The sequence below is a fragment of the Sebastes umbrosus genome, chromosome 8 (assembly GCF_015220745.1).
Source record: "Sebastes umbrosus isolate fSebUmb1 chromosome 8, fSebUmb1.pri, whole genome shotgun sequence".
Classification (NCBI taxonomy): Eukaryota; Metazoa; Chordata; class Actinopteri; order Perciformes; family Sebastidae; genus Sebastes; species Sebastes umbrosus.
Genome location: NC_051276.1, coordinates 22,183,938 through 22,203,318, shown reverse-complemented (window position 1 = coordinate 22,203,318; position 19,381 = coordinate 22,183,938). Strand labels below are relative to the sequence as shown.

The following is a 19,381-nucleotide window of genomic DNA, read 5'->3' as shown; positions in this document are numbered from 1 at the left end:
CACGTTACCGCTCCTTGGAGAGGGAGGAGTGAGCGGAAGGGGTACTCAGTTGGTTGCAATCTGCAACCACACCACTAGATGCCACCAAATCCTACACACTGTCCCTTTAAGGTGTTGTATTTTTGTCAAATGCACAATTCTTTTTTGCAATTACCGATATTTCTTATTTTTTTGCATGAATATATGCACAGGTAGATGCGCACCATTCTGCGGTATTTTTCATACAGTGAATACAAAAAAAGTTAAATTCCTGCAAATGTCAGCACTGATTTTACATATGTTTTGGTACATGAAGTTAGGGCAGTCAAACACACTTTTCCTAACACATTTGATCCACAAAATCCACAAAAAAGCAGCGTTATAGGAACCCTTATTATAACTTCAGGTATGTTTTTAGATCAATGACCCTGCGTCACCACAGCCGACACACACAGAGTGGTAGGAGCCATATCACCACGGACAAACGCCAAGCATGAATGTATTAATAACTCAAGTCAAAATACCCCTTAAGAGAATCATTAACTCCCAGCACCTGCTCCTCATCAACATCACTGTAGACCAAACAAGCTATAAACAGGCACACTTCCTTATTTAAGCACCAGTTGTTCTCTGAAAACAGTTAATATGTAAAGTCCACAGCAAAACCTCACTCTGCTGTGTTGCTGTGTGGTCCAATATGTTTAATAAAAACATGACGTCTGCAGTGAGCGGAGAAGGTCATTCCCCACGGGGGCCACCAGGCTAAAAATTAATGCTACTGTAAGGTGTCTGCGGATAAAAAGCGTCCAGCAAATGGCGTAGATTTCCTGTGGAGGGTCAATGCCCTGTCAGATAATTGTACCAAACGTCTGCGCTCCACCCAGGCATTCAACTTCTACACAATGCTGAGACAACCACAAATAATGTAGTTCCTCTTTTTTCTTTCCTTCTCACTGCTCTCCAAACCTATTTATTTTTCATTTTCTCTCCCTCCTCATCCCACCCGCTTCCTCGTCTCTCCTGCCATCTGCCATCACCTTCAGTTCTTTTCTTGATTTCCTTCAATTCAGCTTCTTTTTTTACTTTTCAGACTCTCTTGGGGATTTTCTGTCACCAACCATCACCTCTACATCATCGCTGCCAGCCAATGACTGACCTCATTTCGCCGCTTCGGGCCCGTCAACCTCCTTTGTTTTAGGATTGGATAAGGTCATGTGTTTACAGCTTTATGGGCATATAAACAGAACATCGCTATAGATCAGTGGTTCACTTCCTGTTTGGCCTTTTGACCAATGAAACAAAGTGATGTATACTGATGGGGGTGATAAAATGATCAAGTAGTTCACTGAAAAAAGCAAAGATTAGAGCCAACTCTAGAATTAAAGGGGACCTATTATGCTTTTGTGCTTTTCCCTTTAGTTTAGTTTGTTATATAGTTTTTTGTTCATGTAAAAGTTCTGCAAAGTTACAAAGCCCAAAGTCCACGCCAAGCACAGTCGGTATGAGAAAAATAAAGTGTTTTTTTTAACATTAAAACATGTAAACATGTCCTAGTAGAAGCACTTGCAATTTAGCATAACAGGTCCTCTTTAAAAAAAAGTTTTTCTGCTTTCATATCCTGTTATTCATCTCATCTCTAGAACTAGTCAGTGAAGATGGTGTACAATTAAGGGCCCTCATTTTGCCAAATATAGCATATTCATGATGGTGAATAAAACCATAAATGTGTGTGAAAAAAAGATAGTTAGGGCGTGGGAAAGTTAGCGGAAATGAAAACATCCAAACTGCTTGACAACCTCTTTCAGCATGTTTAATTTGTCAGCCAGCTGCAACAAACTCTTTCATTCCATGAAGGAATATGAGTAACAGCAGTGGCCTAGTTGGGTGCAAAGACTTGTACGCAAACACACCCAACTTCTCCCACAAACATGCAAATATCAGAGACTCGTCCATCTGGATGTAACGAGCAATTTCCTGCATGGCCGCAGTGTCTTTTAACGTCTCTGATGTCAGGTCAAACGACTTTAAATTTTCTGATGCATTGTTGGTGGCCGTCAGCTGTTGTATATCGGCTCGCTGGAGGAGAAATATTCTGGCGGGATGTAGCAAACAAGGTCTGGGTGGCTTGGGGGGTGGGGAATTTTACAAAAAGGATTGTAAATATCAACTTAAAAGGGAGATTTTAATATTGTGGTATGAAGCTGAAGGAAGAAAAGATCCACTTACAAGTGTTTTATGTGCAGATCAACTGTGGGTTCATGTTTAACAACACTGGGCTATTAAAAGTTTGAATATGCTCGTAAATGTCGTCCATAAACCCTCTTGTGCTCGCTCCCCGCATTTCTTTCTCTCTCTATTAGACAGTTCTCACTCTCTCATGGTCTGTCACTTACACACGAGTAGAAATATGCACCGCGCCGGCGTGGGTACGCAGCACAGGAACTTGTTAGTCTAATCTGTTCCATGAGGGCAGTGTGGTCACCGCCCTTTATTTATGTTTCTGCTAAGCAGCTCTGACATCATGAAGGCATGTCAAGTGAAGCAAAAATAAGGTCAGAGAGAGGGAACGACATCCGTCTGGCGAGACACCAGGGGGTTACCGGCATCCCAAACATCTGTGTGTTGTTTCCAGTGTGACCTCTCTCTAGTAATGTCCTCGCACTCAATTTAACCGACTCGGGGCAGTTCTGCGGGCCCCATCATCCATCCACACGTTCAAAAACGTCCTCTTAGCTGTGAGGTTATATTCACAAAGTGTTGACACGCAAAAGCATCCACACACACACACACACACTCACACAGGGTCTCTTGAGGTTTCACACACCTCCACTTGCATTATCACTCCAGACGTGCACTCAGATCTGCTGTGGACAAGCAGCCGAAAACCACATCCTGAAGCTCACGCTGTGCATCTGGCATACATGTAACAACAACATCTGCGGCAGAATGTGATGTGTGAGTGCTGCTGCTGGCAGAGAGGAGCGCTATGAATATGTGCTGTTCTCTACACCTACACTGTGCAGAAAAAGGGAGGTAGATTTCTGTGATTCTTCTTTGCACACATCTCCTCCCGTGTGCCGACCTAAAATCCAATCCTTGCTCACAAACAACCGATTATCCCTTTCTGATTATTCTCACATCACCTCCTTTGTCTGATCCGTTAAATGTCGGCCTCGCGGTTGAGTCACACACCGTGGTGGTCAGCGAGGTACCAACAACGACAGCGAAGCCAACCGGCACCAGACGATGATACAAACGCCTTTGTTCACTCAAAGTCTCCCTCTTCCTCCTCTCCCACAACGCCCAACTGTTCAACACTTGGAATGTATTTGCATTAGAGCCGCAGCAGGTAAGGGCGCGTGTTCTTGTGTATGCAAAAGTTGTAAATACACAATAAGCAGATTGTCAAGCGAAGGAGAGAAGTTTGCATTGGCACTCCCTGTAAAAAACATCCTCTTCCTGTTTCTCAGGGCCCTGCAGAGTGATACTTAACAGCTTAAACATCTCAAACTAGATATCTATCTCTTGCGAAATAAAGACTGAGATGGTTGGAAATAAATCACACCTTTGCAGAATGTGCTTTTTGTGGGTTGTGCAGCAAATGTTTGCATGTTACTATGTATACAGTATGAGCAGGGATGTAGAGATGAATACAGATGGAAGATAAACTTAACACTAATATATATGTTACGGATGTACCGATACTGGATCGGATATCGGGCCATTACTGACTCAAACAGCTGGATCGAATATTAGTGACAATGGGGCCTATATATTTAATTAAATTCTATGTTTTTATAATATATACATTATATACTGGAATTTGAATTCCTGTTAATTGGTTTGACCAATTTGTTGCTGGTCATTGTTGTGAAATAAACCCCTTATTTCACAACAATGACTGCTAGCTGTATATTATCCCGCTTATTACACGGCTACTTACTTAAGAAATCAATAATTTGACACAAAGCGGTCTGCCGGAGTTAGAAATCAGAACTGCGCCCATAGCAACGGTCTGTTATACATAGCAACGGTCTGTTATACATAACAACAATCTACTATGAAGAAATAACAGACCGTAGAACGCCGTGATTGACCAATCAGATTTGAGTATTCAACAAAGCCGTGCAATAAAAAAGGTTTACTTTACACCTGAATTGTAATTCCTGTTAATTTTGAAGATTTTTTTTGCCAACTTGTTGGTGTAATATTTACTATTTTAATAATAAATAACAATTCACAAAATTTGTATCTATGTATTTATTTGTTGCATTTCATTTTACAAAGTTAGGAAAGCAATGTTTAAGTCAAGCCTGATGTTGCCTTACATAAATTTATAAAAGAATGATCCAAGTCAAATCCACACAGTGAGGCCTGCAGCTTATTAATTAACACTAGTATCGGACAACACCCAAAGCCCGGGTATCACTCATCGGTATCGGGACTGAAAAAGTTGGATCAGTGCATCCATAATATATATGTTATATCTTACAAGTTTATTGTACAGTTTATGTACAAGCTAATGCAGTCCAGCAAACATCACTGTAATAAATCCTGTACTAGTTTTTCATTGATTCAGCCCCATAGTAAATTTTGAGGCCTTATTTAGCAACTGTGATCTCTAAGTGTAAAAAACCTGTTATTGAAACGAGGTCATTGGTTAGCCCTCGGGTTCAGTTTAACAGTAGCGAGTGTGTGTTTGTGTGTGTGGTCTGTGTGCCACAGGAAGCTGAGGGAAACGCTGCCCAGACCTGAGCAGAAGGGGAGGACTATAGCAGGAAGAAGCTCTTTGTTGCCCTGTTCCACCATGATGTCACTTAGGCCCCCTCTCTCTGTCCAGCCGCCTTATTGCCAACCCGAACGAGCCTCTCCGACCACGTATTCCTCATTATCGCAGTAATAACGGCACAATCTAACATCTGCTAACGCTCTCAAAGCGCACATCGGTGACGTATACACCTTTTACCTGGCAACACTCGACTATTCTTTTGGCTGCCGCGGGTGTCACATGTTAAACCACTTAATGAAGGGTCATAAAATCTAAATCAGTCATAAACAATTAAAGAGAGATCTTATCAGCAGTGTCGGCGCTAGGAGCACAGCTGTGTCCCGAGTGTGCTGCGTTGACAATAACACCTGACTAAGCTGTATTTATCATGAAAGCTACATGTTCATGTTAAGATTGATTTACATATGAAATCAGTGCGTTACATGTTGCTCACAGCTCAAAGCTTTTAAGAAAAAAAATACACAAGTGTGACTCTTTATGTCCTTGTAAACATTGCTGCTAAAAATAGCAACCGGCCCAAGGGCAGGAGCGGTGTGTTAATACAAACCGAGGTGGTCAAACCGGTCCGTGACCTCAAAGCTGGTGAGCTGCGACAGTTGTCGCTAGAGTAACCGTGTCTGTAAGAACATAAGTGACCAACCGTGTGTGTTTGTGCGGGGAAGGTAATTGGTGTGAAAACTTGCAATGCAGAAAGCATGCAAGGACAGAAATCTCACAAAGGCAGCAGAAGTACATTTCCTGTCTGTGACAGAGTCATGTGCCACAAGTTTCCTGTCCTATAAATATATAAAATATGGAATGTGAAGGAGGGGGAAAAACATTCAATAGAGTGACATTATATAACCCACCAGGCTGTCCGGTCAAAGCACCACACACACAGCCCAGGGCACGCTGGGTAATACACGCTGTTTGCTCATCCATAAAGATCCAAGAGGACAGAGCATAGTCCACATGAAGCTATAGCCATAATGGGACGCTGCTACGCTCTGACACGGCGTCAGTGTGTTTGTTCACCTCCATAAATGTTTTGATAGGGTTGAAACATTATGGAAATGTAATCCTAAGGCTCCGTGAGGGATGATTTTATTTCCTCTCGCTCGGAGCGAAACTCTGCAGTTACATCACAAGTGAGCAAACATCGAGCAAAGTGCTTCCAATGAAAACAAAGAGGTCCAACTTATCAAACTGATGGAGCACATGATGCACTGTACTGCATGTGGATAGACATTATTGAACATGTGTGTGTGTGTGTGTGTGTATGCGCACAAAAACCCATCCCGGAAATAGGGTTAAAGTGATTACATTGCCCTTCTCAAGCGGCCTCTATCCTCTCTAGCTGTTTCCTTTTTGTCCTCAAACACACACACACACTCTCTCTTTATGAAGATGTTTGTTCCACGTCTCGCTCCTGTGTTGACATTCCTTATTCTTTTGTTCTGTTTTGGCAACATACCTCGAAAAAAAAAAAAAGGTAGGCTACTTGAGAGAGTGTACCGTTGGAAACTCACAGCAGGCCTCAAGGAAGAGCTGAGATTTATTAGTTTTTACAGTATTAGATGTCATAAACGCCTCTATTTTTCTCCCAAAATGCACGTTTAAAGAATCCCCAGGTCATATGTTCCCATAAATAACCTACAGTGGGATTATAGTCTCACACACACATAACTATTTCCTCCTCCTAAAAACATAAACATGGTGAAAAGATCCCTTTGTTTTTATTTAACTCACAATTCATTAGATTTTAAAGGGGTCATATCGTGCTCATTTCCAGGTTAATACTTGTATTTAAGGTTTCTACTACAACATGTTTTAATGTAAAAAAAAACATGATGATTTTGCTCATACTGTCTGTCTGAATATACCTGTATTCATCCTCTGTCTGAAACGCTCTGTTTTAGCGCCTGTCTCTTTAAGACCCCCTCCTGAAAAAGCCCAGTCTGCTCTGATTGGCTTGCGAGAAAAATGTGGTGCACCTTTGCAAAGGTAGTTCTCAAGCTGTGGGCGGAGTATAGTAGAAGCAAAGAGACAAAACCCTGATGTTTTTTTGACAACAGCCGCTGCCTCCATTTTTGACTGAAAACGCTTATAATATTTACGGCTGTCCCGAATACCATTTTTTCACACACACACCTCTACACACAACAAACAGTGATAACCGTCAAACTAATAATAATTAATGTTGAATATGAATAATGAATAATGTTGTGGGATTATTCCTTATTTCATGGGATATTTTGGGATTTATAATTTATTATTACATACTTATATATAAAAAATGAAGAACATTTTTTTTAAACGAAGCACTCTAATTGTGATTTGGAGGTCGAATACCATGGCAACGGTTGAAGCTTCGAAGCATTCTGGTCAGCCCTAATAATATTTGTAATATTTTATGGTTCAACACAGACCATTTCAGTAGAATATGACAATAGAATAAAAATAATTCTGTTTTACTTTTTTACGGCACTTTCTAAGCGGACGTTTTACTGGCGTCCGGTAGCAGCTTTCAGTCCAAGATGGCAGAAGCATAGCTTTACTGCTGGGCGCTGATGATGCAATGGAATAAACAATTGACTTTCACTTCTTGGCAGCCCACAGAAAAAATACTGTGTTGTCTTATTTCACAGTTTGTGGGTTGGTAGGCACTCCAGATACCCAAACGTATGTGCACAAGCACTGAAAAAGTGAGTTTTTCATGATGTGTCCCCTTTAAATTATATGGCCTTATGTAATTTCAAGCCCTACAATGTCTGACCATATTGCGTGTATGTACATAAGTTTCCATGGATATGTTGAAAAGTGCATAGTCGAGCATTTAGCTCCTCATACAACAGGAGACATTAGGAAGGAAGCTTCATAAGCTACAGTATTGATTATCGCACGATTAATGCACATCAAATATTCATTGGATGTTCCATTAAAGAGATGTGGCAGCAATGCAGAGCACAGGAAGCACATCTCAGGCCGTATAGTATGCATCAAGACACGATAGAATGGTGCATAAGTAATCACCTGTATGTCTGACACGGTGAAAAAAGATATCATCAGTTTGGCTGCTCGGTGCATTCCTGGAGTACTATAGTGACGAGCTATTCAAATTCACATTTTCTCCGCATCCACTTTCCCTCAGCCCACCTTGTCTACTTCTACTTTTGATAATTATCTCCTATATTTCCCAGAATTCCACTCGACAACCCCCAGAGAACAGGCGTGAACTTGTTGCATCCAGCTGAGTTATGTATACTGTATGTGTGGGTAGAAGCAGCAATAACAATAGAGATAGTAAGAGCTAGAGAGCTGAATTTTTCCACTCAAGAAAAAATGAGTCACACTCCTACTCAAAACACAGCGAGCCTTGTGGCGTGTTGTCGATGGAGAAATGTATCTCTACTTCTTCTTTGGTTTATTTCTCCAGGTTTATCTGCTGGTAGAAGATGGGGAGCCAAGGAAAAAGCCCCTGCGCTTTAATTCTGAAGGATTCACACAAAAAAAAACGGATTTTAACTGTCGAAGCAGAAAAGTTTCTGTCAATTTCAACTGAAACGTGCTGAAAATATCTCAGCATGAAATAATTACGTTGTACAGTTACCTGCATGAAAAAGAAGCAAACAAAATTGGTCGAAAAAATATAAGAGATTCATCGTTTTAATTTGCAATATTTGCATAAACATCTGAAAGTAAACGCAAAAATTTAATTTTCTTTAAAAAAAACTATTCTCGTAACACATTCATAAGGAATAAATATCAGTACCAAATACTTGCTAAGCATGCCAACATACCCACAATGACAATGCTAACATGCTGATGTTTAGCATCTCCGATTATCTTATTAGCATGCTAACATTTGCTAGTTTGCATTTATACTATTTCCAATAAAGGTTGATGAAGTGAAAAATGAAATGAACAACTTCTGCTGACTGATAATCTGAAACTTGCGTGCCAAATAATGTCTTGACAGAGAAGGAGTGATATGGAAGTATGTGTTTATGAAGGCCTATGTTATGAAGTTGAGGATGAGGTTCAGCCAATATGGCTTTATGCCGAAGTGCGGCCTGCGGCTAGCTGCCATGCAACGTCTATGAAAAGCTGCGGCGGCCGCCCCAGAGCTCAGCGAGCTGCGTCCGTTTGATACTGCGGCAAAATGCGGCCAAACTAAAGTTGGGAAAAGTTGAACTTTTAGCGGCGAAGTACGGCCAGAGAGGACCTGCAACCAATCAGTAAACAGATCCTGTGACTCCTGTGACATGTTGATCTATGTTACAAACAATTTCTTCCCGCCTGAATCAGAAGAATATGCCTCCCGGCTGCATAAAAATGTAAGCATTGCGAAGGAGCCGAACTTCATCCTATAGGGATGTCTACTAAATTGAAATATTTCAATCTGGACCAAAGAGACGGACGCCACTAGCATGGCTAAAAATGTTTGTTTTCGGGGGCCACTGACTTAATATTTATGGATGCAGCAAATGCCTGGGCTTTGGGTATCGTCCGATACCGCGTACCGATCTGATACCAGTGTTTAATTTATAAGCTGTATGCCTCACTGTGAGGAAATGACTGGGATCATTCTTTTATGTGTAAGGCAACATCAGGCTTGATTTAAAGATTACTTTACTAACTTTGTCAAACTAAATGTGAGAAATAATTACATAGATATAAATTTACTGAATTGTTATTTATTATTAAAATAATAAATCTTACTCCAGCAACTTGGTAAAAAAAATCTTCAAAATTTATAAGAATTACAATTCAATCTATAATGTATATAGTATATAAACATAGAACTGAATTGAATAGATTGGCCCCATTGTCACCGATATCCGATCCGGTATCGGTGCATCCCTGTTAATATTACCAGTAACCAGTAACCCTGACTTTCAGTAAACTCTGTGGGGTCTAATGCTGCAGGCTACGCACTCCTGTAACATGCCGGAAAGTAAAAACATAAAAAAATCACAACTATGGCTTTAATAATCAAAGTGAATCACCTCTGAGAGAAGTGATAAATATGAGATGTGTAAGAGTGGGTCACGAACAGCCCTGCAGCAATTTGCAACAGACTTTCTTCACAGGTTTTCTTTTCTGCTTCTTTCCCGTCAGAAGAACCCAGCGAGGAAACGACAGGCTGCTTTCCCCCTCGTGTATTTTACGCTCCCCTCCATTAAGGCTCTCTACCCAATAAAAGTCGACGGCATTATGTCATGTCTCCGTCCTTTCAGAGGGGTCCTGAGGGAGGAGGAGCACTCCGGAAAAGTGCTTTTGTTTGTTTGGAAGTGGGAGAGAAAGTTTTTTGTGTGAGAGGCGAGCCTGGTGTATATTATTCATACTGACGTTAGCATTAGCTGACAGGTGGAGGATCAGACGGGATAACAAAGACCCGAGTTGTGTGTTTGATTCAAACAGGTTACTCGGCTCGTTCCACTAGAAATCTGTCAGTACTGACGACAGCAGCTCCTCCAGCTTGCTGAGGCTTGTTGTAGCATCACATGATGGAGCTACACCATCCCGACTCCCACTCCCCCACCCCCTCAAAGAGCTCGAAGACACTGTGCATGTTCAGAGCCCACACAAATCGCTTGGACAGACAAATACCTCATGCCTGTTATCTCATGTTATCTTGTATCACATGCAATGGGGCCACATAAAACAACAAAAACACATGATATCATTGATTTCAAACACAACAGAATCCATTCAGGGCATCCCAAATGACTGGATATACCACCATAGTTAGCTACTAATCATGCAAGGCTTTTCTCTGTGGATTCTCCCATTTGTAATTTAGCACACAAATGAGTCCGATGTTCATTAACAGCCACATAATTCTGGACCGACGACATTATCGATTGGTCTGCTGATTATGTTCTATGATTAATCACTGAGTCCATCAAATGTCAAAAAAGCAGAAAAAAAATGTTTCTCAGAGTCCGAGGTGACATCCTCAAACGTCTTGTTTTGTCTGACCAACCGTCCAAAACCCAAATATATTCAGTTTACAATTATATAAACAGAAAAATCAGCAAATTCTGACATTGGAAAAGCTGCAACCAACACATTTTGGGCATTTTGACTTGAAGATTTACGGAAAACTTTAAACAATTATCCAAATAGTTGCCGATTAATTCTGTTTTGATTGACTAATTAATTAACTAGCTAATTTTTTGCAGCTCTAAATTATACCGTAATCCTCATCCAAAGCATACATATATAGTAGAGCTGCAACGATTAATCGATTAGTTGTCAACTATTAAATTATTCGCCAACTATTTTGATAATCGATTAATTGGTTTGCGTCATTTTTTAAGATAAAAAAAGTAAAAATTCTCTGATTCCAGCTTCTTAAATGTGAATATTTTCTGGTTTCTTTACCTCTCTATGACAGTCAACTGAATACCTTTGAGTTGTGGACAAAACAAGACATTTGAGGACGTCATCTTGTGCTTTGGGGAACACTGATCGATATTTTTCACCAAAAACAAACACATGTATCACTGTAGACATGTCTTCCAAAATCATTCTTTCAACCAGTCTGGCTCTCAGTCTGATGACATTAAATCTTTTGTTTGAGAAAATGATGCGGAAGGCAAAACAAATGGAGAGAACAGCTGCCATGTTCCCATCATCATGTCTCAGCTTAGTCACCTGGAAATAAACTAATCCTTCACTACTCAGGTGAGGTATCCATTAACGTACTGCTTCTGCAGTATGAAGCTCTTCCCTGTACTGACTTCTACACCAAATGTGACAGAAGGGATTTTTTTTTTTTTTTACTCACGCAACCACAACCTCCAAAAACACAGAGACAGCCCAAATGCAAAAGCCAGCAGCAGGCATCCGAGTGGAATTCGGTGTAGTGGCCCAAACTAAATACCCCGGCTCTGCTACAGCAATTCAAGGGAAGGCATCTGGATGCAGCAATGCAGTTTTTCCCCCCTCACTCTCATTCACTTGGACAGCTGATGACGTTCGCTCGCCTGGCTTGGAATCTGCTGCTGCTGCCAGCAAGAGTTGTGAATGGGGACGCACACACACACACATAATAAGCCCAGGGTCTACTGCGCTGATGTTGCTCTCGTCAGAGCAGCTGGGTTCAGGTTACATTTAAACAAAGGAATTCACCCCCACGCCCCTCATCTACAGTATACCCTGGTATTAAACCTACTCCCTCCCTGTCACTACATGTCAGCTAACGTTAAAAAAGATCCAAACAGATCTCGCTGAAACAAACCGCCATGAATAACTTGGCGGAACTTCTTTTGGATCATGCTGCGACCCCCCAATTTCCTCAGCTGAGCTTTCACGATGGGTTAACAGCAGAACCGTCAGATGATACTCAGATGACCACGCAGGAGATCGGGGTGTTTCATTTCACTGCATGCTCATCATCCATAAAGTATCTTCCGCAGAGACCGGAGAGCAGCTCCACAGGAAGATGGAGCTCGGATGGCAGTAGCCCACTCAGTTTGTTATGTAACGATCAATTTGATTAAATAGCTTATGGGCTGCATCTAACTGATAGTGCATAATACCATTTGGCTTTACGTAAGAGAGTGGTCACTCGACGAGATGGTTCAATATGATCTACTTTCCTATGGAAATCCATATGAGTTAGATTTTCCACTCGGTGATAAACGTGAAACAGCGTATTGGTCGTAAATCCTCTCTGATCCTTAAGTTTAAAACCGGCTGATTTTAATCTCCCACCTCTCTAATCAATGAGAAGTGTCCACTTGATGGTAAAATCCAGACCAGTACTGTGTGACACAGAAGAGCCAAAGAGCGATGGAAGTTGGCACAGGGGCCTGTTTTGCTCTAACTCCTGACCCGGGGGGATATCAATCACTTTTTTTATTTCTACGCTTCGCTGCCACTCACACTGTTTTACTGATTTTGGGAGGTGTGAGGACGGACGCTGGCATGAAACGCGGCAAAGTGGAAACTGGGCCTTCCTGTTGTGCGTCCCTGAGAGCGTTTTGGACAAGAGGATGCATGCCTCTCGCTTCGGCTCTCACTCGCATAAACAACCAGGGAATAAACAGGAGTTTCTTCGCTCCATTCACATCCTCTCGCTGCTGCTGGTATGTGGCCTAAAGTGAAACTCTGTGTATACTGCCATACACATGAGTGATGAAGCAGGAGAGTTACCACTCTGGGCCCTGTAAGATAAAACCTCTAATGATCCCCACAGTTAAAAGGACACTCACAACAACCTGTGACACGCTTCAGTGCAACAAATCTGAATTCAACTGTTGGATCTATACGCTCACACGGCTGCATTTGTAGGGCCATTGATCAGGCTGCGGAGAAAAGTCGTGCTTCAGCTGTTAACTCAAAGAACCGTCTCATCCCTTAATGTGAAACTGTAAAAGGCCCTTTCTCTCCCACACACTGGGCCTGGATGAGCACCAATGGAGCAGCTGGGACAAGCGAGATCTGTCACGGGTCATTAACTGCTCTTATTAATTCATGAAGCTTAATTCACCCCAGCCCGAGTCGTGCTCTGCCTTGCCTATGTAACAAAAACGTCCAGACTGACCCCCAGGCGAACAGCGTCCTTCGTTAGGGGTTTTGACAGCATGTCAGCTTCCTGTTTCACTTCATCACTCCGTTAATTCCCATGAAACTCTCTCTCTCTCTCTCTCTCTCTCTCTGTGCCTGGACTTGTCCCCTTCTTTTTTCCTCCCAAGTATGTCCTCATGTGAGATAAATGGAAGGAGCTGCCAGAGTCTTGTCCTGCGTCACCCCGCAACTCCACAGAGACTGTTGCCACATGAAACCACGTGCAACCAAACTTCTTGTGTGTGCACACCATGGACTGTTTATATAGAGTCTATGGTGTGCAGTTGTGTGAGAGTGTGTGTGTATATTAAGAAGTATTTCTAGTGAAAGGTTTCATAATTTAATTTATCTGAAAAGATATGGCACACATCCAGAGTTCCAAGGAAGTATGATGTTTTTAACCCACTTGTTCCCTATACACGCCTCAGAAAGATCATGAGGATATTCTGGCCTATAGGAAGATCACAAACCATGAACTACACAAAACGACAGGGTGCTTGGACATGGAAACAATATTGATAACAAGAAGATGGAGATGGCTTGGACATGTATTAAGGAAACCATCTGACATGACATGACAAAAGTGGCGTTGCGTTGGACACCAGAGGGAAAACGCAAAAGATGGAGGCTCAAAAACAACCTGGAGGCGAACCATCGAAGGAGAGATGAAGACGAGAGGATACAGCTGGAACAGCTTGAGAAGAAAGCAAACAACAGAGATGAGTGGAGATCCTTAGTCCTTGCCCTATGTGCCACCAGGCGCAACAAGGACTAAGTAAGTAAGTAAGTTCCCTATACACTTTAAAGGTCCCATATCATGCTCATTTTCAGGTTCATACTTGTATTTTATGTTTCTACTAGAACATGTTTACATGCTGTAATGTTCAAAAAACCCTTTATTTTCCTCATACTGTCAGCTTGAATATGCCTGTATTTACCCTCTGTCTTAAACGCTCCGTTTTAGCGCATTTCAACGGAATTGCAATGGTATTGCATTGCTAGGCAATAGCTTGGGTCCATGTGTACTTCCTGTCAGCTGATGACATTCACATACACTGCAATCAGGAAAAACTGGGACACATTTAGAATGTTTATGTTTAAAACTGCGTAAAGGGTCTTGAATATTGTATATTCGTGACATCACGAATGGGCAGAAATCCTGACAGCTTGTTTCAAATGCAGAGTTTCTGAATACGGGCTGTGGGTATTTACCTGTGGATTGAGCGTTTCGATACTTTCACCGTATTTATATAGGACTTAAGCCTGCTTTATAATAAAAAAACATGAAAATCTCACTTTTTTTATAATATATCCCCTTTAAGGGAAACAATCATGGCGTCAGACTGCATGGTGTTTACCTGCAGGCCTTTCCTCCTGCCCTCAGCACGACCCTGTCTTCCTAGAAAAGGAGCTATTAATAACACCATATACCTTTATATTCCAGTCAGACTACATGTGGCCTTCTCAGACACTGATAACCAGAGCTGTGCAGAGCAGAACAGGCCCCACACAGAGATTTCAACATCATCATCACATCACAAATGCCAGCCAGCCAGGCTGCACTCATTTATTCTCTGTGTATAAAAAGAGTTATTCCCTGAATCAGTGTGTGCCTCAGCATGTATAATGTTGCGAAAGAGCGCATTCATTTGCGCAGACAGTGAGAAGCGGATGTGGGAGGCAGATTTTTTTTTTTCTCTCCTCTTACATACGTGGGAAAACGCATTTGATCTGTCAAAATCATCCAGGATAAAATGATGCATTAGATTTCATTTTCAGTGAGATGTGCTCATGCTGTTTGTATTATTGCATAAGTGTTTTTCTGTTGCATCTGTAGGATTTACCTGCAGCTGTACTGAGCAGTATACAGGCTACCCACCTACTGCCGTCATCGTTACCATTATTCCCACCTTTTCTGCATAAATGTAACACAGCCAGGCCTACTGAACTATTAAGCTTCTTTTATGTGCCAACTTACCCTCTCTCGCTTTTAGCAGTACAGTGTTGGCTACTATGTTCTCCAGCTCCATCAAAAAAAAAAAAATCCTAAATGCAGAGGTTTCTCGGTTCACAAGCGTCTGCAGAGGAAAAACAACGTCCTTCAGCTGGTGCGCCTCTGCTCTGTGTCTGTGAGTGTGTGTGTGTGTGTGTTTTCTCTTCACTCCTCGTTGGTATCCGAGCGGATTTCACTCATATCAAAGTCGTAGTGGATAAAAACAGGATGTCATAGATTCGCTTGCAATGTAAGCTGTGCATGGTTCTTCTTCTTGTTGCTGCATTTCTACTCCAATCCCCCCAAAACCCCAAAACCAGTCCATGCGTAATGTGGCTGCGGAATCTCTCCGACGCAGAAGAGGTTGTGTTCAAGTTGGAGGAGCTGATTGTATGCTCCTTTTCCTTTTCACAGCGGATTCTTTACACCAGCAGGACACTAGCAGCTTTACATTACAACAGCAGGAGGTTGGTTGGTTGAGATGGTCCAGAGATCAGCAACATCAAGCGAGCACCCCTTCCTCTGTTGGTGCGTAATCAGAATGGGCTGGGCCTCTCGGTTACAGATGCGTCAAGATGGAGACACAAACCACTCCACCAGAAGTGAAGCTAATGGGTCAGCAAAATAAAAGCATAAATAAAATAAAATAAAATAAAATAAAATAAGATAAGATAGATAAGATAAGATAAGATAAAATTAAATTAAATTAAATTAAATTAAATTAAATTAAATTAAATTAAATTAAATAAGATAAAATAGAATAAAATAGAATAAAATAGAATAAAATAAAATAGAATAAAATAAGATAAAATAGCACCAACCTAAGCAGAAGTGAAGCTAATGTGCCTGCAAAATAAAAGCATTATACGAGTATTTTGTAGGATGCAAAAACATTAAATTAAATTAAATTAAATTAAATTAAATTAAATTAAATTAAAATAAAATAAAATAAAATAAAATAAAATAAAATAAAATAAAACAAAATAAAATAAAATAGAACCAACCTAAGCAGAAGTGAAGCTAATGTGCCGGCAAAATAAAAGCATATTACGAGTATTTTGTAGGATGCAAAAACATAAATAAAATAAAATAAATAAAATAAATAAAATAAATAAAATAAATAAAATAAATAAAATAAATAAAATAAAATATAATAGTGCCAACCTGAGCAGATACAACAACTGTGAGGGAGCTCTTTGTCACACATTACATTACTGGGCATAGATGCATGTCGGCTCAACCACTTGTTGTAAAGCCACATAAATTCTCATTCTCTTCTTCCTCTTGGTTTAAACTGCACATTGTCTCTAAAAAGGGGGGAGTCCAAGGCACTCTTCTGGCAAAAAATATAGAAAGCCTTTATTCAATTGGCTATTTCATGATGAAATGCTAAAAACAATGCTGGTACATGTAAGATTGGGTAAGTGTTAGCCAATCTTACATGTACCAGCATTGTACCCCACCAAAGAGCACCTTCATCACACTGATTTGAACTTCCGAGCACTCTGGACTTTTTCCCTTTTTTGCACATTGTCTCTATTGCTATGGGGGTAAAATTAGCAAATCACTGTAGTAGTGAACATAGAGTGGGGAAAAAGGTAAAGTCGCCCTCTGGTGGTAGAACTTCTACATGATTAACTACATAATAGAAATGTCTTAGTATGGATACATTGCATTAGGCACCAATGCCTCTTAAGATGTACTGTGCGTTCCAATACTCATACTACAAGTATGCCAGAATAAGTATTTAGTATGTCCCAATACATAGTATGTCAAATGCAGTATGCCAGAAATTACCAGGATGTCCTACTACAGCCGGTCGCATTTTGCAGTATGCAAGCCCGCATGTTTTTCTGGCTATTCTGACCCACAATCCTCTGCACAGTGGATATATGAACAAGAGGGTCACAGTTCAAAGTGCAATGTTATGCCGAAGTAGTATGTCCCAATTGTATGCACACTGCATGCAACAGTGTGTAAGGGCAGCTGCAGTATGTACTAAAAGTAAAAAGAAAAAGCCTTAATGTTTTTTTGGGGGCTTTTTTTGAAACACAGGTGAGGGCACGTCACAGCTGACATTTACAGATGATGCCATGACCCATGATTACAAACTACTTGGGTCTGTATGGCTGCACGTTTTTAATTCCCATAACACTTTTATCTCCTCGTTTGGATCCAAATCCTGAGACTCCAAAAGTGCCTCTATAACAATAATAATAATAATAATAATAATAATATTAAATAATATCGTAAATATTGCAATATGACAATTCTATATTTGAGTCGGAGGCTCATATCTCCCATCATGTCCAGATGACCTAAAAGCAGTTGGCCTGATGTAACCTGTGGGTTATCATCATTATGTAATGAATAAAAACATCTTGAATGTTTGCTTGAAACTGTTGAGACAAATCTTATTCCTTATTTAAACCCTAAAGATCAGTCAGTGGCACAGAACAAAGAGCCCCTTTAACCACTATCCAACTTCCCCCCTCCTGATTAATTTACTAACTCCTTCTGTAGGGACTTTTATTTTGAAGGTTACCTGGAATTCATACTTGTGTAACTGTAGTTTACAGAGCTTGACATCTTTCTGGATTTTTTTTTTTTTTTTTGCATGCAGGCTGCTGTACAGTGTTTACAGTACAAAAAAACCCTCAACATACATTGAATCTCGGCGGAAGGCTGGTTCACGTGGTACCAAGATAACTGGTTGAAGAGTTCATACCAGCCAGTAGGCCTGAATACTGCCGACCTGCCTGCTGTTACAGCTGTTATTTTATATGAACTCACTGTATCTGTCCAAACGATTAACAAGCTTGTTATTGACTGATGAAGGCAGATAGGATCGATCTCTCCAGACGAGCTCTGATCTTTATAAACAGGACATCTGTTGCACTGATATGCCAACATTGAATTACTCACATTAATTATGCCCTTTCCTCTTATTAGATCTTGGCATAACAAATGCATGAGTCTCATGTTTGATGTCACATAGCAACATGCAACGTGGTCTGCATGTTGGCACTGTGGCTGCTGTAGGGCCCCAAATATCTCAGCCTTTAAAGCTGCAGTTGGTAACTTTGAGCAAATGTGATAAAAAGTTTTTTTGTTTTTTTTTTATAAAACTGTCACTATATCTTTACAATAGTGCATGGGAAATAATCTGTGAAAAAAATCATATTCCTCTGTGTCCCCCTAGTGCATTTGCAAGATTTCAGCATGCCCTCGAAGGAAAACAACCAATCAGAGCCGAGGAGTCTCTACAGCAGCTGTCAATCACTGCTTGCAAAACTGGCAAACTCCGATCGAACGGTCAAACTAGGCAGCGCTGATCAAATATGAATCAAGAGTCTGTTACCGTAATGCCTATTTCTCACCTCAAATGTTTTCAGAAACATATTTTAGTGTTTAGCTGTAAAATGAGAAAGTTTGTGACCCAGCTGGTGGGCGGTGCTTGGTTTTGGCTCGACTTTTTTCAACAAGGCGGCCGAGTCACAAACTTTCTCATTTTACAGCTAAACAGTACACTACAAGATGTTGCAATAACAGAATCTTGATTCATATTTGATCAGCGCTGCTTAGTCTGACAGTTTGATTGGAGTTCGCAGTGATTGACAGCGGCTTTATAGGCTCCTCGGCTCTGATTGGTTGTTTTCCTTCGGGTGCTGCGAAATCTTGCAAATGCCATCAGGAGGAGGAGGCAGAGAAACATTATTTTTTTCACAGATTATCTGTCTCATGTACTACTGTTGGGATGTAATGACAGTCAGTGGTGGAGGAAGTATTCAGATCCTTTTCTTGTAAAACTGTAAAATACTGTTAATAGTAAAAGTTTAGCATTGAACATGTTACTGAAGTGAAAGTATGTAAGTATAATCTGGAAAATGTACTCCAAGTGTCAAAAGTAAAAGAACTCAATGCAGTATAATGTCCCCTGTGACTGTTGTACTATTATACAACCTATAATTACATTATTATTATTAATCAGGCATTCATTCATGTAAAAGCAGGATGTTATTGCTGTAATTGGTTTAGGTGGAGCTCATTTTTATTGGACT

At 40.7% G+C, this 19,381-nt stretch overlaps 1 protein-coding gene across 1 annotated transcript in view; it reads right to left on the bottom strand.

Moving 5' to 3' along the window:
- The window catches only part of grk5l (G protein-coupled receptor kinase 5 like), a 31,395-nt gene extending 15,538 nt beyond the window's left edge, over positions 1-15,857 (bottom strand). Inside the window, exon 1 of the mRNA XM_037777359.1 lies at positions 15,306-15,857. Within this exon, the coding sequence (XP_037633287.1) occupies positions 15,306-15,357 (52 nt within the window). The 5' untranslated portion in view covers positions 15,358-15,857. The remainder of the gene's footprint in view (positions 1-15,305) is intronic.
- Between the last annotated feature and the right edge of the window lie 3,524 nt (positions 15,858-19,381).